The sequence below is a fragment of the Triturus cristatus genome, chromosome 12 (genome assembly GCF_964204655.1).
Source record: "Triturus cristatus chromosome 12, aTriCri1.1, whole genome shotgun sequence".
NCBI lineage: Eukaryota > Metazoa > Chordata > Amphibia > Caudata > Salamandridae > Triturus > Triturus cristatus.
In genome coordinates, this window is record NC_140595.1 from 827,418,621 (window position 1) to 827,441,938 (window position 23,318).

The 23,318-nt window shown below is 48.2% G+C and overlaps 1 protein-coding gene across 2 annotated transcripts in view; it reads left to right on the forward strand.

The window, feature by feature from the left end:
- Positions 1-23,318, forward strand: part of LOC146782995 (polyamine-transporting ATPase 13A3-like) — a 374,238-nt gene that overhangs the window by 139,065 nt on the left and 211,855 nt on the right. For both annotated transcript variants that reach the window (XM_085638060.1, XM_085638059.1), the window contains exons 9-12: positions 14,279-14,351; positions 16,305-16,436; positions 18,622-18,804; positions 19,457-19,614. In XM_085638060.1, coding sequence (XP_085494186.1) covers positions 14,279-14,351; positions 16,305-16,436; positions 18,622-18,804; positions 19,457-19,614 — 546 coding nt within the window. The remainder of the gene's footprint in view (positions 1-14,278; positions 14,352-16,304; positions 16,437-18,621; positions 18,805-19,456; positions 19,615-23,318) is intronic.

Below are 23,318 nucleotides of genomic sequence, written 5' to 3' on the forward strand. Positions count from 1 at the left end.
CATTGCGGTTTCCTTCCTTTACGTTTTGTTCTGTAACTGAAGTTAGAGGATTTTCAGCTCGTCAGAAAGAGCGAGTAGTCTCTAAAAATAGCTCGTCGTGATTAAATCTTGCTCGACATTGCGAATGGCCGAGTGGATTTTTCGAGCCCTGGTAGGTAAGTAGGAGTCTCTCAGAAGTCACAATTGAACTTATCAGGCAATCCATTAAAATAAGCACCTAACCAACGTTGGCAGCGCCATGTCGTGTACTTTCCACACTACTTTAGGAACTGTGCATTTGTGGACAGCATAACTGCACGGATGTGCCAGACTGATTCTATGCACCCCCTCAGGATATGTTGTCCTATAGGCCAGCTAGCTCCATGTTCCGCCATAAGCACCTTTAAACCTAGACAGGTACCAAATGTTTCTGGCAACCTCTTATAATGGAAAGCATCCTTACAAGTCCCGTGCAAGCCAGCATTGTTATGGTCTGTAGAGAGCCGTGTCTCCTTGTGGATGAAAAATAGAACAACATTTGCGCAATGTGTGTCAAGGCCTTGTAGGTGCAGTTCAAGGAGTCGTGATAATGTTTAGCGAAGCGGAATTTGTAAGCAAAGCAGTTTCAGAGAAACTAATCCAACATAGTCACGCACGCGAAGGTGTGTAAAAGGTTGTGTGTAAGAAACCTGTTCACAGTAAACGATGGCAGCGTTGGTACATGGGCCTAACTAAGACACAACAGTACAATGACCGTTATGGTAACAAGGATTATTTTGTCCTTCAGTATGAAAAGGACAACTGGTGTGAGGAGCTACAGGATGCCAGTGACCTGGATACTTCTCCAGATAATGGCCTTATTTCTCCTCCTGGTCCTACCACTGAGGAAAGTGTCTCCTTTGTTGTCCTTCTACAGACGGCAACATAAATAATAATACTATGGATGTGAAGAATAATGTTCTGGCAAAGGTACTCCAGTCAGGTCAAGTACCTGCAAGAACCTCTGTTACGTTTAATGAAGCCCTTATGGACACCCTCTTGGGCACTCGGGCAAAGCTATGTTCGGGACCACCAGTTATTAGGCAGGCCAGTCAGCATCGTAGACCAGCCCTTACTGATGCTGACTTTAACATTCCATGCTTGAGAGCTTGGTGGTGCAAGCATCCACCAGTAAGGTTAATCCCAACACCTTCCCCGCCTTCCCACCCAAAAGTGAGTCCAGAATATTAGAGACATTCAGCAAGCGCGTCCTTTCCTCCATGGGACTTCCTCTGCGATCAGTGAATGACAGCTGTCTCCTAGGCTGCTACTCCCTTGCCCTATGGGACAGGATGACCCAAGTCTTACCAGCAGTTTGGATGATCCCGCGCCTCCTTGATCCGAACTTTCCATGATGGCCATAATGCAACCTCATTTGTAATTCACTCAGGCTTGGTGACTGCTTAGGTTGACAAATCGGGTTTGTGTGTGTGGCAATTTGACGAGACACCTTTATGAGGTCTACGGATTTCTCTGGGGATGTTCCCTCACGGACAACTTCAACAACTGGATCAAGACCTGTGCGAACTCCCTTACACCCTTCAAACACAACAAGCCTGGTAGATTAAACCAACAAGCCAGCTGGTAAACAGAAGACCTCTGATTCACCCACACACACTGTTAACAGCTAGAAAGGAAATAGAGAGCCAGCCACGACGATGCCACTGACCAAACTACCTACAATGCTGCACTCGGACACTATCATCAGCAAATTGGAGTCACAAAGAAAAAAGCACTAGTGTACTGCAAGCTCCCAACAGCTGCAAGGAGAACATCTCGATCGTTAATGATTTCACCTCACCCTCCGCCACTGTCAACAACATTGCTGCCTTCCAACAATTCTGCAACAACCTATCCAACTTCCTTCACAGCAAAATCTCAAACATCTACAGCAACTTCGCACACCAACCCAACCCCAGATCACTCATTGCTAACCTACCCACCACCAACCAAGATGGCCACCTGACTGAATGGAAAACCCTCACCAGAAACACAGCAGAAATCATGCAGACCATCCACTCAAGAGACCCAACAGACCCATGCCCCCACCACATCACCAATCTGCACCACCTGACCCACATTATCAACACCTCCATCACGTCCGCCACTTTCCCGGACAAATGGAAACTTGCAGAAATCGATGCTCTCCTCAAGAAGCTCACAGCCAACCCGAATAAACTGAGCAACTTCCGACCCATCTCCCTGCTCTCCTATCCAGCCACTGAGAAGGCCATTGACAAGCAACTCGGAACCCACCTTGAACTTCACCATCATCTGCACAACAGTCAGGATTCCGCAATAACGACCGCACCGGAAGAGCACTTAATGCAACCACTAACGACATTCAAAACATCCTGGACCGAGGAGAAACAGCAGATCCTGCTCGACCTCTGTGTCCTTCAACACTGTCTCCCACAACAACCTCATCAGAGGACTCCACAAAATTGGCATACAAGGATCCACTCTCAAATGAATCTGTTTCTTTCTCACAGGAAGAACCCCAAGGGTCAGGCTGCTACCCTTCACATCGGAGATGTGCGTTGTCCCACAGGGATCGTCAGCATATACATGACACCGCTCACCAGCATCATCCGATCACAAGACGTCATCATTGCTTCCTATGCCGATGACACCCATCTTATCCTCCTTACCAGACAAGAGAAACACTACCAGAACCAACTTCACCAACTGCATGACCATGGTAGCAGACTGGATGCAAACCAACTGCCTGAAGCTCAACTCCGACAGAAATACTGGTCTTCGGTAACAAGACCTCCCCATGGGATTCCAACTTGTGGCTGTCTGAGCTAGGACCAACACCCACAGACCACGCAAGAAATCTAGGGATCATCCTAAACGACAAACTCAACATGACGGCTTGAGTCAATGCAGTGTGCACCTCCTGCTTCCACATCCTATGCACGCTGCAAAAGATCTTGAAATAGTTGCCTCATAACTTCAGACGGACCGTCGCAAAAGCAAAACTGGAGGGCGCCCATTCTCCTACATCACACCCAAGACATGGAACAGCCACCATCAACACATTAGAGCCTTCTCCTCACTTATTGAGTTTTGTGATTAGTGCTCTTTTCAAATTCACATAACCTATAATGTTTGATGGCTCTTGCCTTTTTGGCGAGAAAGCGAATTCAGCCCTGGAACCTTTCAAAGAAAACAGGACCACAGCACTCTCCTTGGGCCTGTCTGGCCCACCCTGATAGTTCCATTAGCAATTTTGCGCCTTTTGTAGCTACAACAGGGGCATCCAAAACCGCCAACATCAGACCCCGCCGCCAGCCCAACATGTCTCCCAGCCCTTTCGTGCATGATGCTGCGGCATGCAATGACAACGCCCAGGATATCAGGGACAATGTGCAACTCAGTTCCCCGCTGCATCGGTAGCCACAAAACAACAATTTGGTGTCTCTTTTCTGGCACACTGCCGAACTGTCAGTCTGGATCTGATATTTCCTCCAAGGGTGGGATGCCATCACTTCAGACAAGTAGGACCTTCAAATTGTACATCAGGCTACGCCCTCTTATTTCTTTCCACCCTGCTGCACCTCCCACTACCATCAGTGTGTCTGATGTAGGGCCACCCCTTTGTCTTGCAACAGGAAGTGTAGGCCCTTTTTTCAAGAGGGACCACAGAGTTCCCGCATCGAAAGTAGGAGCTGGATGTTAATCCCAATACTTCCCGGTGACGAAGAAGGATGGACGCCTTCATCTTATTTTAGATCTCCGCACTCTCAACAGCTTCCTGCGGAAAGACAAATTCAGGATGATTACGGTAGCCCAAGTCCTGTTTTCCTTAGACCAGCCTGAATGGTACCTTTAGACCAGCAGTATGCTTATTCCCATCTCACCGTCCTGTTGGCCCACATGTGCCACCTGGGGTTCACAGCGGGCCAGGAGCATTTTAAGTTTGTAGTACTCACTTTTGGCTCTCTCCAGTGTCCCTGTGGTGTTTACGGCATACCCTTGGAGGTTGGGGGTGGGTGTGTGTACCAGTGTTACTCAATCTGATAGAGACTGTTAGTTGTAGATTCCTTACCTTAGATTTTCCCCCAGGCGTCCGTCTGAATCCGGAGATGTTTTTCTTCAGCAATACCCCTGCACATTGTTAGGTGGCATCTGTCGGTGCTGGGAGAACATCGCGGGACCTACATAGACCCTTCCCATGCACGCTGACGTCCGTTCTTCTTTTTCTGCACAAGCTTAGAGCTGATCCTTGACTTTTTGCCGACTGCTTTTTCGAGACCGACTCCTGGTGCGTCGGATGTCCCAGCGAAGGATCGACTTCTAGCCCGGCGGTTCCTGCCACCTGATGATGTCCGTGACTGATCCAAACCTTGTGTGCCTTTGGAATTTGAAGCGCGACCACGGCCGAAAGTCGTGCTGGGCCATGAACCAGAAGGCTTTGTCGGAGCGGTCCCGAAAGCTGCTGGAAGCCCAGCTCTCCGCTCCGCTCTCGTTCGAGGGGAAGGTGTCTTAACAGTCACGAAATCCACACACCTCGCACTCTTAAGTCAGCGGGGAGATCTTCGTGTAAGTAAGGGAAACACAAGAAGAAGTCGAAGAAGCACAGGTGTTCTTCGACTTCTCCCCATTGGTCGGCAGACGCGACGCATAATCCCGAGCGTCGACGCTCAAAGGCTCCATCTCCAGAGCCTTCTTCTGAGACTACTCTGTGCCTTTCTCCCTTTCTGAGAACTGGAGCGTCTCCTGCCCAAAGTTCTATGAGGTCTTGTACCTCATATTGGAGAAGCCCGGAACAGCGCGTCGTTGTGCAGGGGCCCTGGGACTCCGATGCCCACAGCTCCGGCCCCGGGTCTGGAAGGTCCCCGTTTATCCAGGCCTGGATCCGGATCGACGCCAGTCATTCTCATTCGACCTATTACGACTCTCACTGCGTCGACGGGGTCACTGGTCGGCACCGACCCCATCCCTGAAGTGGACATGGAGCCCGACCGAAGTTGATTGTGACGCCGGAAGGGACTTTAGCCCCTGTGTTAATTCCTGGCATTCCTTTTGGTCCACCGGGTGAAGAAGAGGATTGGGAGGTGCCGCTGGACTCTTTAGCTGACCAGTTTGAGGAACCGGACTGGAGAATGGACCTGGGTGATGCCAGTGGTCTTGACACTTCCTCCGACACTGTCCTACTTTCTTCCCCTACCGTGGCTACCGAGGAGGGAGCTTCCTGTGCTGTGGTGGTGAGGAGGGCAGCCGAGGTCCTCAAGCTCCCTTGGGTGGCAGTCAGGACTAACCTCCTCACAGAGGTGCTTCAGCCTGTGGCTTCCTCTTCTGAACCCCTTTTGTTTAATGAAGCCCTCACGGACATCCTCCTGGGCACTAGGTCCAATCCCAGCACCGGGGCTCCACTGCAGTGGTGGCTCACAAACCAAGATTGGGTCCAAGGCAGATCCCTCTCCCTTCCCCAATCAGACCTAAAGGTGGTGACGGATGCATCAATTCTGGGATGGGTCGGCCACCTGGGGGAGGCGGCGATCAGAGACGTCTGGTCTCTGGCTGATTCTGGCCTCCATATCAATCTTTTGGAGCTCCGTGCCATCAGACTGGCACTGAAAGCATTCCTTCCCTCTCAGGGGGAAGTGGTGCAGGTGTTCACCGACAAACACCACCACCACCATGTGGTACTGCAACAAACAGGGTGGGCTGGAGTCTGGGACCCTTTGTAAAGAGGCTCTCCGCCTCTGGATGTGGCTGGAACATCAGGACAGAACCCTGGTGGTTCAACAGCTGACTGGCTCCCTGAACTCCGGGGCGGACAAACTCAGCCGTCGTTGCCTAGTCGATCATGAATGGCATCTCAATCCAGAGGTGACACAAGGTCTCTTTCAGCAGTTGGGAGAGCCTTGGTTAGATGTGTTAGCCTCTGAAGAGTATGCGCAATGTCAGCAATTTTGTGCGTTGGGGTTTCCAAGGCCGCGCTCGCTCTGCGACGCCTTTCATCACAAGTGGAGTTTCGGCCTCCTGTACGCCTTTCAGTCTGTACCACTTCTGCCCAGAGTGCTCAAGAAGATCAAGCACGACCAGGCTCATGTCATTCTCGTAGTTCCAGACCGGGTGCAAAGAGTCTGGTACCCCGACCTTCTGAGCATGGCCATCGATACTCCGATCATACTGCCCCATTGGGAGGATCTTCTGTCACAGCAGCAGGGGAGGTTTGGAGCGGTGGCAGTTCACAGCTTTCGACCTCACGCCCGAAGTCTGTGATGTTATCCTGGCAGCTAGGCGTCCCTCCACTAAACCAATGTACGCCTGTAGATGAAACAAATTTGTGGCATGCTGCACAGCAAAGGCTGTTGATCCCCCTTTCTGCTCCTCTTTCAGAGGTTCTCTTGTTTATACTTTCTTTTGCCCAGCATTGTTCTGCCTTTGGCACTCTCAAAGGATTTCTTGCAGCCATCTCTGCCTTTCTTCGGCTGCCAGATCAGCCTTTTTCTAGTCAAGTTTCCCATCGTTAACAGATTCTTTAAGGGCCTTATTCATCTGTTCCCTCCATCTCCTTTTGTAATGACCAATGGGTCTTAAAGTTGGTTCTCACCTTACTTGTGTGTGCTCCCTTCGAGCCTCTTCATAACTGTCCCCTTAGGGAGAGGATCACACACTTCACTTTTCGCAATATTAGATGGTGTATTCAGTTTCTTGCGTACAAACATGGTTTCACTCCTGATCCAAGAGTGTGTCAAATCAGTACATTCGAAAGCGTTCCCCACTAGGAGGAGGAGAGACTCCACCTTCTGGATCCAAAATGGGCATCGTCTTTTCATCTTGATTGCACAAAAGACTTCCAGGTGGATGGTCAGCTCTTCATTGGCTATGTGGGTTCCAAGAAAGGTCGGGCTGTTCAAAAACTGACCATCTCCTGATGGGTTGTCCTATGCATCAAAATATGTGATGCTTTGGTGAAAAAGGACTCGCCTGTGGGATTGCGTGCTCATTCAACCAGAGCAATGACCAACTACGGCATTAGCATGTGGAGTTCCAGTCCTTGACATCTGTCGGGCAGCAACGTGGGCATCCTTTCACATGTTTACCAGACACTACTGCCTGGATAGCCAAGTCCAGGGAGATGGATCTTTGCCCGTTCGGTTCTCCAGGACTTTCTGGTTTGATCTTGGTTTGCAGACCCTCCTCTCGGATGGTATTGCTGGGATATCTAGGGCCCTAGTTTTGAAGCACCAGTGGTCAGTGTCTTTTATGGCTCTGCGCTTCTGGCGTGCAAATATGTGTTAAGAACTGACGTCCGCGTGCATGGGCAGCATCCATGTAGGTCCCGCGATGTCGTCTCCGCACCCGCGACGCCGACGGACGTGGAGTCAATCGATGCCACCTAACTATGTTCAAGGGTACTGCTGAAGAAAAAATCTCTGGATCCAGACTGACGCCTGGGAGAAATTCTGAGGTAATAAATCTACAACTAACATATATCTCTACCAGATACATCGTTACCGAAGGTAAGTAACTTGTTCACCTCGATCACTGGCTGTTGAAGGTGGGCTCACCCCAGTTAGTCGTGATCCACCCCAAGATGATTGCGAACCCTGTGGCATTGTTGGGATTCATTGTCAACATGTTGAAGGTACACCCGACTCCTTCAAAGATGCTCCCTCTCATCCGAGCTATTTTGGATACGGTATGTTTTTTTAGTCTTTTCCCTGGAGCTGTGAGTCCAGGGCATTTGAGCTATGATAATTGATATTTCCGCCTCACTTCTGGATCTCAGTGGAGATGACTGAGCCACTTGGATTGTTGGCCTCCTTCATCCTGCTGGTGAAACAAAGAGGATGGCATATGCACACTCTGCAGTGGGGCCTGAAGTCCCAGTGGGTGCAGCATCAGGCGAATCCATCGCATCGTATCCAGATTTCAGAGGAGACCGCAGAATATCTGTAGGGGTGGTAGCTGGACCGCATTTGTGTCAGTGACATTCCCCTCTCTTTACCCCAACCCACACTTGAGATTTGCTGCAGATCTTTGTCACAGTTAAAGTTTTGGGGTAAATCTAAGAAAAACACAAGAAATCAAAGCAGGAAATAGCCCCTTCCCACCACTTTCGAACTCCAGAGAGCATGCAGGGGTGCAAAGGTGTCAACTTGCGTCATGGTCACCCTTTCGATCTCCATCGGAGCTGATTGGGTTTAATCCCGATTTTACCCCAAGTTTCCAGCTCTATTGTGACATCACAGCAAGTAGAGGCCTTTAAAGTGGCCATGTGTCGAATATTTGGCACTGCATTGGCTCAGTTTGGTGCCCCTTTGGGCCCCAAGCATCCACAGGAGCCTTGAGCCAGACTTCTGCAAGCCTGTCTGCCTTTGGCACCATCTGTGTCCCTGGAAACATATCAGGTTCAGAACCGATCCCGGTCTTGTCACTGGTTCTGGTGCCATTCCTTCATGCTGGTTCCGCTTGCATCAATGCAAATTCTAGATGAGAATGTATAGCCCCTAGTGTTATCCGACTCTGAGCTAAATCCACTACAACTTTGGCCAAAGTCCCGCCCGGTGCCGATGGGTGTACAGTCACTTGGCAATCCTTCAGGCACAGATGAGGCCCAAACCTTACATAATTGTTTAGCATGGATTCAGACATTGACAAGTATGATGAAGTGAACGATTATGTTCCAAAATGAAATAAAGAAAATTGGTATGAAAAACCCCTGCCCTCTTACCGCCCCCGCCCCCTCTGCCCTGCACCTGCAGACTAGTAAGTGTCTTTTGTGCTGTTGCAAAGCGAAGAGAAGCTGAAGTTTGGGATTTACAGCTTCCAGCCATGGGAGTGAAAACAAATATTCTGACGGAAGTCTTGCAACATGATCTGGCTTCCACAGAGCCAGACTGCTCTTCACTGAGGCTCTTACAGACCTCGTTTTAGGCACCTGGCCGTAACCCTGTTTAGGACCATTAATAGACGAGTTGCTTGTTGGCACCGCCCTGCTCCTTGCAACCCTACCTTTCTGACACAGCACTCTACGCCAGCGAATCTGGTGGTACAGGCCTCCACCAGCAGAGTCCACTCCAGTTTCTTTGCCATCATTCCACACCATGACTATAGACTAATTGAGACATTTGGTGAGCAGATTTTTCTCCACCAAGATCTTTGCTCTGAGGTCCGTTAATCTTTGCTTCCTCTCTGGTCCTGACTTCCAGTCCCTTTGGGGCATGGTAGCACAGGTTTTACTGGCTGCTTCTGTCAATCTTCGGGCATCCCTTGTCTGTTCAGGATGGTTGGGATGCAGCAAAATCTGTCATTAGATTTTGCTTGGACACAACTGATTGTTTGGGACGTGCCATGGGTACTAGTGTATCATTTTTGGATCCACGCCTTGACTGTTACAGGCTTCTCTGGGAATGTTCAGACCTCATTAATGGACATGCCGTCTGATGAATGTTGCCTTTTCGGTGTCCTAGCGGACTGTGGAACGCTTCAAGGAGAACAGAGTCACAGTTCAGGCATTTCAAACCGGAAATTTGACCTCTGTGGCTACGGTAAAGTCTACTTATTTAGCCGGTGCCATACTCCTCCTTCAGCCCAGCAAGCCTTTCAGCCCTTTAGTGGCAGATGATGTGGTTCTCAGAGACGAGGAGGCAATGTGCAGCTAAGTCCCCCACCCCACCAGCAACTGCAATTTCAAAGCCGCTTTAGTGTAAAAGTGTGTCCTTGATGACACACAGACACCCTGATAGTCTGCCAACCCTGTAGGAACTATCATGACAGGCAAAATGGGTCTCCCAAATTGCCCATTGGGGCCATGCCCTCCCACTCCTTTAAACCCTGTTGCACCTTCCACCCTCTTCAGATGGATGACAGAAGACCATTTGTCCTTTTTACGGCAGAAAGTGCCAACACTTTTTGCCAAAAGAGCCATAGAGTGGGTTCCGGACTCGGAAGTTGGAACTGGGTGTTACTCCCTCTGCTTCCTTGTGCCGAAGGAGAACAAAAGCTTTAGTCCTGTTTCGGAGCTTTATCCTCTTGATTCTTCCTGCGGAAGGCAAATTCCATATGTTTACGCTAACCCAGGCCATGTTTGTCCTAAATCCTTAAGACTGGATGGTGGCGTGGAACCTGTAGGGCTAGTTTCACAGTCCCATCCTGCAGGCTATACCTGTGGTTCACAGTAGGCCAGGAGCATTTTCAGTTCAGTTTTTCTTCTGGCCTTACCAGTGCTCCTCGGGTGTTTACAAAGGGGATGGTAGTGGTCGCAGCACACTTTCGAGGTGGGTAGGTATCAGTCTACCCTTGCTTTGGCGACTGACTGCTGAAGGCGGGTTCGCTCCAGTCAGTTGTCAACCACCTCCAAATTACTGTAAATCTTCTGACGTTGGTTCACTATAAATATGCCGGAGTCACACCTGACATCTTTGCAGATGCTCCTGTTCATTGGAGCTAATCTGGATATGGTACGGTTTTCAGCCCTTACCCCAGATTGGAGAGTTCAGCACATTTGGTCTGTGATCCCACTATTTCAGTGTCTGCCCTGGATCTCAGTGAAGATGACTCGGAGGTTGCTGGTATTGTTGGCCTCCTGCATACTGCTGATAAAGCACGCCAGATGGCACCTGCAAGCTCTTTAGTGGGACCTCAAATCCCAGTAGTCACAGCATCCGGGAATCTGTCGAATTGTATTTAGATTTCTGAGGAGGCTGCAAAAGATCTGCTGTGGTGGCTGCTGGGCCACAGTTGGGTCAGCTGCTGTCCCCTGTCCTTAGCCCACCCAGAACTGATGGTGGTCATGTACCCCTCACTGCTGGGTTGGTGAAGACATCTGAAAGAGGTGGAGATCAGAGTCCCCTGGCCTCCGACGAGAGACTCTACTCCACATCAGAGTGCTTTAGTTAAGGGCGATTTGCTTGGCGTTAAAGGCCTTCCTACCCACACTGAAACGGATGCTGGTGCAGGTGCTCACGGACCACATCTGGTATGGCCATGTGATGGTGCTGTGTATCGTGACCTTGCGCTTCGAAGTGGTTGGACCACCAAGAGATTTCTCTGGTAGTGGGCAACCTGGCTTGATCTTTAAATGCTAGGGCGGACAAAGTCGGCTGCAGGCACCTAGCGAATCACAAATGGCTGGTTGACTCCGAGATGGCACAGACTGGCATGATTTTTTTTTCAGTGCCCTGAAATTGCAATGTATACTCTTTTGTGTGCTGGAGTTTCCAAAGTGGCTCTCGCTCAGATATACATTCTGGCTACAGTGGTTCTCAGGACACCTGTATGCCTTCTGAAGAAGATCACGAACGGCAGGTCCAAATCATGGACTGTTCCCATGAGGCACAGGGTCCAGACTGATTTGCATATAGCTGGGTCTGAACTGAGGTCGCAAAGTTAGCTAAAGAATGATGATGGATTCAACCCAGATCTGTGACTGGAGGTGAGTGTCTGAGAACTTTTAGCGCTCCGTCCATCATCTCCTTGTGTTTGATTTGTTAGCCCTAAGTTGGCAGGGTCTTCCCAGACATGGGTCCCTTGCTCATTTTGCCACTGGATGTAAGCTAGCCTGGCTTATGAAGGGTGTTACCCAGAAACCGGTCCCAGGATGCTCGTTTCTGGTTCAGGGAAGACCTGGCTTGGCAGTTAGGCTGGACTGTTCCCATGAGGCACAGGGTCAAGAATGGTTTGCATATAGCTGTGTCTGAACTGGGGTGGCAAAGTGAGCTAAAGAACGATGATGGATTCAACCCAGATCTGTGACTGGGGGTGAGTGTCTGAAAAGTTTCAGCGCTCCATGTATCATCTCCTTGTGTTTGCGTCCAAATCATCATAGTTCACCGAATTGGGCAAGGGGGTTGGTACCAGGAACTCCGGGGCATGAACATCTGTCCTCCTATCATGCTATCTCTTCGGGCGGGTCTTCTGTCGCAGCAGTGTGTTGTACCCGGGCCTCCACACGTAGCATCTCGGTGCATGGAGATTGAGTGGCCGCAATTGACCTCCTTCAGCCTGCGCCCTGAAGTTGTTGAGTTAATCTTGGCGGTAAGGCGTCCCTCCACAAAATCATTTTACGCCAGGTGTTGGGAAAAGTTTTTGGTTTGGTGCCGCACCGGACAAATTAAACCATTACAAACCAAGTTGTCTGAAGTTTTAATGTTTGTTCTGTCCTTAGCCCAGCAAGGACTTGCTTTGGGCATCGATTAGGGTTATTTATCTGCTCTTTCGGCACTTGGGCGGCTGCTGGACCAGACTTTGTTATTCAAATCAGCCTTTTTGAAAGGTTTTGCAACATTTTTGTTGCTACCAAAAGCCTCTGTGATGCTTCAGTGGGGCTTTAACTTAGCCCTCGCTGCCTTGATGTGCACCTCTTTTGAGCCACTGCACAGTTGTTGCTTGAGACGTCTTACCTTGAAGACAGTCTTTTTTCTCAAGATGTGCGAGTGAGCTTCACGCTCTGTGTCAATCCACCTTATATCACCACCTTCCATGATAAGTTGGTTTTGAGGACCTGAGGATCATTCCTACCCAAAGTAGACACTCCTTTTTATGTTGTACGGTTATCCCTCTTCTAGCTTTTAAGGCAGATGAGAGGCTCCATCGCTTGAATCATAAAAGCATTAAGCCTTCATATTGATTATACCATTGAACATCCAGTGGATGATCAGCTCTTGGTAGGGTTATCCGGAGCAAAGAAAGGCCAGGCAGTGCAAAAACACAGCATCCTTTGATGGATTGTTCTCTGGCAAAACATCTGCTATGCACTGGCAAAGAAGCAGCATTCAGTAGGCTTGTGGGCTCATTCCACCAGGGCCGAAGTTGCTACCACTGCCTTAGCACACAAAGCGCCTTGGCATCTATTGGATGGCAATGAGGGCGTCTATTCACACAATCATGAAGCATTGATACCGCAACAGTCAAGTCCGCCAGGAGGGGCATATTGCCCACTGGGTCTTGCAGGACTTTTTGATCTGAGCCAGTTCACAGACCCACCACCTTGGAGGTACTGCTATGGTATCTTTCACAAAGTAAGGAATCTGCAGCTAGAAGAATCCATCAGAAGAACATGTCACACCTTCAGTAAGTACCTTTCTGATGGATCCTCCCATTCAGATGCTACCCAGGCCCAACCCTGCTTATCGTCTGAGATCAGATAAGATCCAGTGCTTGCGGGGTGGTATGGCCGAAGGCTTTCCGATTGATACCTTAACTGTAAATTCCTCACTGACCCTCCCACTTTTATGTTCTGTGAACTGGAGTCTTTTCCATTTAAAAAAAAGCCCCAGTCTAGAAATCTGCACACTGGTGATTCAAGTCTGCCGTTGGACACTGTGCCTGAGGACGTGGACAGCCTAAGAAAGCAACGGACGTCGGGGTGCATGGGCGGCACTTACATGCAGCTCTGCTTGTCACTTTTAGTTTGGAACGACGTCTAGGTGGAACAGCGTCTAGGTGGAACTGTGCGATTCCACACGCAGAAGCACTTCTATAAAGTTTCCAGTTCCATTCTGGCACCTGGAGTATTCTCAAGGTGAGAAATCTGTGGTTAGATAAGTGTATCTACTAGAAAGGTTGTTACAGAAGGTAAGTAACTTGTTCTTTGCTGCTAATGTGTTTTTCAATTCCTACTGTAAAGCACTCTGATGCCCTTGTGTCTTGCTTTCTCTTTATAAACTGCATAAATTAATTGTGCTTACCCCATTTTGCGTCTATAGATATTTATTTACCTGCTGAAAGGTACCTGCACAGAAAGTGTAATTGTTCTATTGATCCAGAGAGCCATCCGAGCTAGAGGGCACAGCCTCAAACTCTTCTTCCATCTCGGCTCATTTTTGTGCTTTGTGACATAGCTTCCAGAAGTCGGGATCTCTATTCGTATTCCGGGAGGGAACACGGTTAGGAGAATGAGAATTATTTCTCCATGGACACACAGTTCGTGACCTCTCTATGGAACTATCTCAGAGTCACAAATTATCAAATTATTATTGAAGGCTGCATCCCCTTTTTTCATTTTACTGATGTATGTTGAGGTGCAGGAGTCCTTGTTGGACATAATTGCTATATTTCAGGTATTTTTGTTGAGTATTTCTTAAGACAATGATTTATTGTCCACCCTAAAGTTATATATTTTGAAGATGTAAAAAAATAAATAAGTATGGCTTGAGGCAGTGAAATCCTTTTGAAGCCTTTCACTTCTGCCACAGTTTGTGTCTGCAGATATTGGGAAGTGTCGCTGTTTTCGAAGACATTCCGTGAACATGGCTGTTTTTATTTGAGGTTGTTTTTTTCTTTTCTTTTTTTCCAGCAATACATCCTCCTTCATGATATGGTGGCTGCGCACAACGTGATGCGTGTGACTGTGTACCGAGGGAATCAGGGTGAGTGAAACCGGCGCCTACCCTGGAGTATGCACCCATGCCTAACTCACAAAGGGATCTTCTTGGACATTCATGAAGAGTAGACAATCAACCTCTTCTCATTGGATCCAAGAACAAGTCTCATAGATGTAATTTCCACTGTGATCTCCCAAAGAAATACAACCTATTATTCAGTCTCTGGTCGTAGAATTGTGTGACCCCAAGTGTATTGTGAGTACAGCTTGCTGCGCTACCTCCAGGCAGGTACCGTTGGACCTGGGAACCCCTTTAAATATCCCCAATTTCATCTAGTTGACCATACAGTAACCAAGGCACCAACTTAAGTGAAAGTTTGTGCCAGACAACTTTATTCACTCATTTCTTAGTGTAAAAATACATTTCGCTTATTAATCATAGTTACGTGAGAGTACATTCAACTGCTCATATCAGTTCTATTTGTTGAAAAGTATTTCTTCTTATTAAATAGTTTAGTTTTTTCACCAAAGTCATGAATGACAAAGTCCAAGCAGAGCTTGCCCCTACACGTTTTGAACGCACAGCCTCTAATGAGACGGTTGCAGCACTGGTTGTGCGAGTGATTGAAGAAGTGAGCTCTGTAGTAGTGTTTATGTTCCCTGAAGAAGCACCCATGGTTCAAAATGCATAGCTTCATGATCTGTATGGGCGAGCAATATTTTTTTTTGAAAACCTTGAAAGAAATAAAGCTGTGTAGTACACACCAAATCCAATCATTGAGGTGTCTGGACTATTGTATCGGCAGATCAGCTAGATGAAATTGACGATAGATAAAACTAACTAACTTTTAGAGCAGAGGCAGTTCCACAACTAAATATAAATGAACCGTAAGGTACTTCTTTAAAAAGCCTGTGGATGCAGGCCGGTGAAACCCGTTTGTCATCTGCGGCTCTAGCGGCACATGGCTAGGGATTCAGAGCAGCCAGCCCTGCCTTTCTCTTATCACAAAGCTAGTGAATCCCCTTCTCGAGAACCAAAAACTAATTTCCTGTGAGTAAAATGCCGGTCTGCTTGCCAGCAAGACATTACATCCCTGATGTAACTCCAAAAAAGACACTTGGGTGGCTCATGTATTAAAACTAATCACCCGTCGCTGGATAATCGCAGAGGAGTGGTTGGAGGTCTGTTGTCTTGCTTGATTATAAAAAGCATGTTCTTCTTCTGCATAGACTCTATTACTGATACCGTTTGTTTCAAATCTGGTTAGTATTTGATAAAAGCTCATTGGGAGTGTCATCAGCCCAGAACATTTCCATTAAGGGCCTGCTCCGCATGCGTAATCTCTGTGCAAGAGTTAATGTGTACTGAAGGTTTGTGCATCGTCGTTGAATAGCAAAATGGTTTCAAGTCAGACTGCTTAATGCAATTTTTTCTCCTTCCCTACTTATTTGGAAATCTGCCTCCCTTGTTTGATGACAGCAGAGAGACATGCATCAGTTGTATGTTTCTTTGTTACTCCCAGCTCTAGTCTCCTCTATTATGAAAGCCCAGCTTCCATTCATTGCTTATCAGCCTTATTGTCCAGACAACTCGCTTATGAAAAGGATCAGAAGCTCTGTGATGCTATGTGTGGGCGGGGGTGCACCTGGAATGGTTGAGGATGTGCAGTACGGGCTGCATACAGCTTTGACGTGTAACATAAGACTCCATTCCTGATGTTGCCAGGTTAGTTTTGTAATAGAAGAGAGCTGGGAGCTATACGTTGATGGGATGCTCCATATGGGTATCGATGGCGTTTGTTTCCCCCGGTCATCCTTAACATTGAGCTCTTGCTCAGACTAAAGCGCTGGCTGGTGAGGTGCACATGCCCACAGAATGGACTCTCCATAATTGACATAATAATCGGTTATTGCGTCGTAGCTGTACATGAAACGCACGTGCACAGACCCTCTTGGACTCACCACCAGGCCCTTGTTAAACTGTTTCTTCTCCCCTCAGAGACTGAAGAGATCTTCTCCACAGACCTGGTTCCTGGTGATGTTATTCTCATTCCAGCCAATGGGATGATGATGCCGTGTGATGCGGTTCTGACTAGTGGCACGTGCATTGTGAACGAGAGCATGCTGACAGGTGAGGCGTGTCAGTGGTACATGTATTGTGAACGAGAGCATGCTGACAGGGGAGGCGTGTCAGTGGCACGTGCATTGTGAACGAGAGCATGCTGACAGGTGAGGCGTGTGTCAGTGGCACGCGCATTGTGAACAAAAGCATACTGACAGGTGAGGCGTGTCAGTGGTACATGTATTGTGAACGAGAGCATGCTGACAGGTAAGGCTTGTGTCAGTGACATATGCATTGTGAACAAGAGCATGCTGACGGGAGTATTGTCAGTGGCAAATGCATTGTGAACGAGAGCATGCTGACAGGTGAGACGTGTCAGTGGCAGATTGTGAACGAGAGCATACTGACAGGTGAGGTTTGTGTCAGTGACATGCATTGTGAACAAGAGCATGCTGACGGGAGTATTGTCAGTGGCACATGCATTGTGAACGAGAGCATGCCGACAGGTGAGATGTGTCAGTGGCAAATGCATTGTGAACGAGAGCATGCTGACAGGTGAGGTTTGTGTCAGTGGCATATGCATTGTGAACGAGAGCATGCTGACAGGTGAGGTTTGTGTCAGTGGCAAATGCATTGTGAACGAGGGCATGCTGACAGGTGAGGCGTGTCAGTGGTACATGTATTGTGAACGAGAGCATGCTGACAGGTGAGTATTGTGTCAGTGGCACGCACATTGTGAACAAAAGCATGCTGACAGGTGAGGTGTGTGTCAGTGACATGCATTGTGAACGAGAGCATGCTGACAGGTGAGGCTTGTGTCAGTGGCAAATGCATTGTGAACGAGAGCATGCTGACAGGTGAGGCTTGTGTCAGTGGCAAATGCATTGTGAATGAGAGCATGCTGACAGGTGAGACGTGTGTCGGTGACATATGCATTGTGAACAAGAGCATGCGGGCAGGTGAGACGTGTCAGTGGCACATGCATTGTGAACGAGAGCATGCGGGCAGGTGAGACGTGTGTCAGTGGCACATGCATTGTGAACGAGAGCATACTGACAGGTGAGGTTTGTGTCAGTGACATGCATTGTGAACAAGAGCATGCTGACGGGAGTATTGTCAGTGGCACATGCATTGTGAACGAGAGCATGCTGACAGGTGAGATGTGTCAGTGGCAAATGCATTGTGAACGAGAGCATGCTGACAGGTGAGGTTTGTGTCCGTGGCAAATGCATTGTGAACGAGGGCATGCTGACAGGTGAGGCGTGTCAGTGGTACATGTATTGTGAACGAGAGCATGCTGACAGGTGAGTATTGTGTCAGTGGCACGCGCATTGTGAACAAAAGCATGCTGACAGGTGAGGTGTGTGTCAGTGACATATGCATTGTGAACGAGAGCATGCTGACAGGTGAGGCTTGTGTCAGTGGCAAATGCATTGTGAACGAGAGCATGCTGACAGGTGAGGCTTGTGTCAGTGGCAAATGCATTGTGAATGAGAGCATGCTGACAGGTGAGACGTGTGTCGGTGACATATGCATTGTGAACAAGAGCATGCGGGCAGGTGAGACGTGTGTCAGTGGCACATGCATTGTGAACGAGAGCATGCGGGCAGGTGAGACGTGTGTCAGTGGCACATGCATTGTGAACGAGAGCATGCGGGCAGGTGAGACGTGTCTCAGTGGCACATGCATTGTGAACAAGAGCATGCTGACAGGTGAGGCGTGTCGGTGGTACATGCATTGTGAACAAGAGCATTCTGACAGGTGAGGTGTGTGTCAGTGGCACATGCATTGTGAACGAGAGCATACTGACAGGTGAGGCGTGTCAGTGGTACATGTATTGTTAACGAGAGCATGCTGACAGGTGAAGCGTGTCAGTGGTACATGTATTGTGAATGAGAGCATGCTAACAGGCGAGGCGTGTGTCAGTGGCACATGCATTGTAAACGAAAGCATGCCGACAGGTGAGACGTGTGTCAGTGGCACATGCATTGTGAATGAGAGCATGCTGACAGGCGAGGCGTGTGTCAGTGGCACATGCATTGTGAACGAGAACATGCGGACTGCTGAGGAGTGTGTCAGTGGCACATGCATTGTAAACGAAAGCATGCCGAAAGGGGAAACGTGTGTGAGTGGCACATGCATTGTGAACGAGAACATGCGGACTGCTGAGGAGTGTGTGTATATTTCACAGTACGGTGTCTTGTTGTTGAGCATTACTTTTCCTGAATGCTTTCGTTATGCTTCTTTTGTGCAGGAGAGAGCGTTCCAGTAACTAAAACTCACCTTCCTGACCCATCCCAAGCAGCCAACGGATTCATCAAAAAAGAATTTTACAACCCAGAAGAGCACAAACGCCACACCCTGTTTTGTGGCACTGCCGTGATTCAAACCCGCTACTACAGTGGGGAGGCTGTCAAGGCACTCGTAGTTAGCACAGGTAAGCACATGGCTGTGATGCCAAGAATTGGACCTTTGTCAGGGGTATAGAGGCAGGAGCGCCAGGCACTTATAAGCCAGAGAGTGTGGCAAGTGGAGAGCTAAAAAGGTAGATTGAGTGGGGGGGGGGGGGGGGCGCGTACAGAAATGTTACAAATGGGCAGGTTTCGGGAGAGGAATGTGGCATGTGTTTTTACTGGGGGTGTGGTTAACTCTAGAAGTGGCATTAGAGAAGGTGTGAACATTCCACTTTGTAGACTGATGAAAAATTAATACATTAAACCAAAAGGGCGCCTGTTGAAACTTTCAGAGCAAATAAACTGAGAAAAGGGTTATTTATATATATAGAGTTTTGAGAACCGATATGATGAACAGGACATGTATTCGGAGAAACTACTTTGGGAAAGAGGGAGAAACCTGAGAGAGAAAAGTATAAGGTGTTGACTGGAGAACAAAAGTAAAGACAAAGTGAATGAAAGATGGATGCCTACGCCCAGATCAATCACTTTACTAGACTGGATTATTGCGTGGATATGTTCTCTTGTTTTTGTTTCTTTCCTTATTCTCCTGGCTGACAGGTTATTCATTTCCTTCACCTGCTTTCTTCTATTCATTGTTACTCATTTGCTTCCCTGTGTTCTTCTCACCATCAGGTTTCTCTACCTCCAAGGGGCAGCTGGTCTGCTCCATCCTGTACCCTAAACCCACGGATTTCAGGCTCTACCGAGATGCCTGCCGGTTCCTGCTTTGCCTGGTGGGCGTGGCCGGCATCGGGATGCTGTATTCCATAATCACCTTAATTCAGCAAGGTGTAAGTACCTGTTCGTCCTTACTAATGCCCTTAGTCCACTACTAACTGCTGAGCCTTCTGTAGTCTGTTCCATTATTATAAGAGAACCCAGAATCTGCCTGCTGGCAGGGAGACGCCATTATTGCTGTTTGCAAACTGTCCCATGTGAGATAGCAGCTGTGCCTTTGATGGTTAGTTATTCATTTCTGATGGATGCTTCTAACTGCAGATTCCTCACTCTGTGAACACTACCATGCACCAGACTGGATCTGGAGATTTTTCTCATCATTGCTCTAGCCTGCCAGCAGGTGGCGTTATGTGACTCTGCACTACCCCCAAAAGTGATGCCAGAGCCAAATATAGGCTCCAGTCCTGCACGCTGTCATCTGTTCCTTTTTGTTTTTCTTTGGTTGTGTCTTGAACTCGCTTTCAACTTTTTTGTAGTCTTTTGATGATTTTCTTTTCTTCAAAATGTCCTACAGTGTGCAAGGGAACACATCCTCTGAAAACTACAGGGTTTAAACCATGTGGGGTCTGTCACAAGTAGATGTTTGTGACAAATTCCCACCATATATGCCGTGTCGCTCAACTCAAAATCCTGCAGGGAAATCCAAGGTGATCCAGGACCACAAAGCCTAGCTCTGTTGCCGAACGCGGTCAGAAGGCACTTAAGGACTGGCCCCAGTTGAAGTAAAGGACTGTGTTTTTCTTCTTTGACCTGGTCTTACCTGATGATGGCCCTGAGAATGAAATGAATACCAAACTCGAAGAGTAACTGTTCCTCTTCTCTCTACTCCAGTCCAGAGAAGTCACGTGGATGTCAGGTTTCCTCCCAGTCTCTGTCCTATTATAGTGAGGAAATGGGGTTAACTGCAGACACTGCTAAGTTAGCATAAGTAGTATAGGCTTGGCTGCCATTCTGCCGCTTTTGCACACGACACTACATGGCTCTGTTCTCGTAAAATACTTTGCTGGCACTGCTTCATATGAGAAGTGTCTACCTTTCACATATTCAGCTGGGCACCGTGCTCTCTGTCTGCACAGCGTGTTCAAGGTCGAATAACAATGTATGCTGTTGATTCACTTTGGTCAGTCCCACGCACATAGACATAACATGAAGCACAGCGGCCCAACTGAAACTCGGGTGCTTTTTAATATGGCATTGCATGCATGAGAAGGCAAGTGGAGAAAACCTTTTCAACATAGAAGAGCTGTGCTGATCCTTGGATGTAATTCATTGCATCTGATCTCGTAGGTATGGGGTCTCGCTGACAAAGCCCAGAGGTCTTCTATAATTATTCTAAACTAGCTCATGAGCACGGGGATGGTGGTAGAAGGCGCTATAGTCCTGTTTCCACTGTCATTTTAATATGATTTCCCCTTTTGTGCTTTATGGAATTGTAACAATGCTGATTATATTGTTCTTATGCATTATGCTGCTCGTATTGGCTAGAGTACTGCACCTTAGAGCACGTTAGTTATATAACATTTTAAACTATACTGTGTCTCTGATTACTCACTTTGTGGACAAGTATGAGTGTTTGAACGAAAGAGTGTTCTTATTCCCGCGATTCCTGATAGTTTACTAAGTCGCATGTTCTAGGTTGTCTAATCATTGGTAGCTTCACTGTAGTATGGAGAACGAATGAGACACTATTGCTAGTCGGATTGGGGTTCTGGGCACTGAGGTGGCTTTTTCGGTACACAACAATACACTGAGGTCCTGGTTTCCTGTGCATAGTTCTGTGCATGAGCAGAATCCCTGCAACACTATGTCCTATTGAAGAATCTATTCCACAGCTCATACCATTGAAATCCAAATTCCTGGGTCCGTCAGCGATGCTGCAACAAATGGAGGCTTTCAAACAAGCGATATGTGCATATCTTAGTACGCTTCTGGGCCCCTGTGGCATGCCATCGGGCTCCAAGGATTTGCGAACACCTCCAGCCCCAGCTACTGTCTGCCGTGCCATCCTCTTGATTCCGCTATTGCGTCTGCCCTGACTGCGTTGTATGCCCAATCTAACTTCAAATCAGACGCCACAATCTATGCTGGTCCCTTCCACAACACTGGCACTGACACCACCACTAAAACCCATTATGTTAATGGACTCTGAAGCAACCCGACACAACCTTGACCAAAGTCATGCCCTCCTAAACCTTTGGCGCAGGCGGTCCAACTTCATTTTGACTTGAACAGAAAACTGCCACTGCCTGGGATGCTCTGCATTCTTTTTGCCTCAGACTCCAAACTGGGATGATGCATCCCATTATGATGATGAGGACAATCCCTTTATAGACCTGCAGGACTTCAGTGTACTAGATACAGCCCCAGATACTAGGTTGAACTCTCCACCTGGCCCTTCCACATACAAATCCGCTTCTTTTGCTGTGGTTATTAGGCAGGCTAAAGAATTTTTAGAACTGCAACTTGCACCTGTTGAAGTTCAGACTAATGTTCTGACTTAGGACCTCTAGCCTGGTCAGTCTTCTAGAGAGCCATTTCTTTCTTCTAATGAACCCCTGATGAACACATCAGTGTGCAATTGGGTCAAACCCATTGGCGATTAGACAAGTCTACAATTGGCCCACCAGTGAGTAGACCAGTTGCCTACTCCTGAAAGTTACGTGGTCCAGGCGTCCATGAGTAAACTGAACCCCAACCCATTCCTTACTATGCCTCCTGATAGGGAATCCGACTACATGGAGACATTCGGGAAGAACATGTTTTCCCTTAGCCAGCCTTGCTCACTAAATGCCAGTTGTCTCCTGGGACGATATGTGCATGTGTTACAGGGTATGGTCAGCGAGATCTTGCTGACAGTCCATGATTACCGCCTCTAGGTTGCGGAGATCGCTCAAGATGGTCAGGAGACAGCGAAATACCTCATCTGCTCTGGGCTGAACACTATTGAGTGCTTGGGCAGGGCAGTTGGTGGTAGTGTGGTGTTTCAATGCCATGTGTGGTTGAGATCCACGCACTTCTAGAGTGATGTTCAGGCGTTACTTATGGACATGCCATTTGATGGTAGCATTTTATTTGGACGGAAGGTAGATTTGAGCCTGGAGCACTTCAAGGAAAGGAGGGCCACAGTGTGCTTCCTCAGCCTTCTGCAGCCATGCAGCAGTATCCCTAACCGCCCCCGCCCACCTTTCAAAGCGTTGGAAGGGTCTTGGCCCAAAGACAGCAACTTCACAACATCAGCCCCAACCCCCGCTCAGGCTTTTCGCGGTTGGGATCCTGGGTGACCACGCCCAGACTTTGATAGGAAATGCACTGCTGGCTCCCTTGCCTTTCCTGCTACTGCCAAAAAGCTGCATTAGCTTGCCCTCGGAGTCACATGACCACCACGATGGAGGTAGAAAAAGATAATGCCTCCACGGTTGGCAGAGTGTTGCATCCGATAGATGGAGGCCTCACATAGTCCGGCAATGGCATGTCCTTCCATTCCTTTTAGATCCACTGCCTATCCCACCCACATCAGAGCAGCTGGTGGAGGATCATTTGTCATTCTGTGGGAAGCGATCAAGGCTGTTTTGGACATAGGAGCCATAGAAACAGTTCTAGCATTGAAAATAGGAGCTGAATATTATTCCTGCTATTTCCGGATCGTGAAGGAGGACTGAGACCTTTGTCCTATTTTAGATCTGTGCCCTATCTTTATTCTTGAAAAAGGGCAGGTTCAGTGTAGGCTCTTCTGCATTGGTTTGTCTTTTGGTGGACC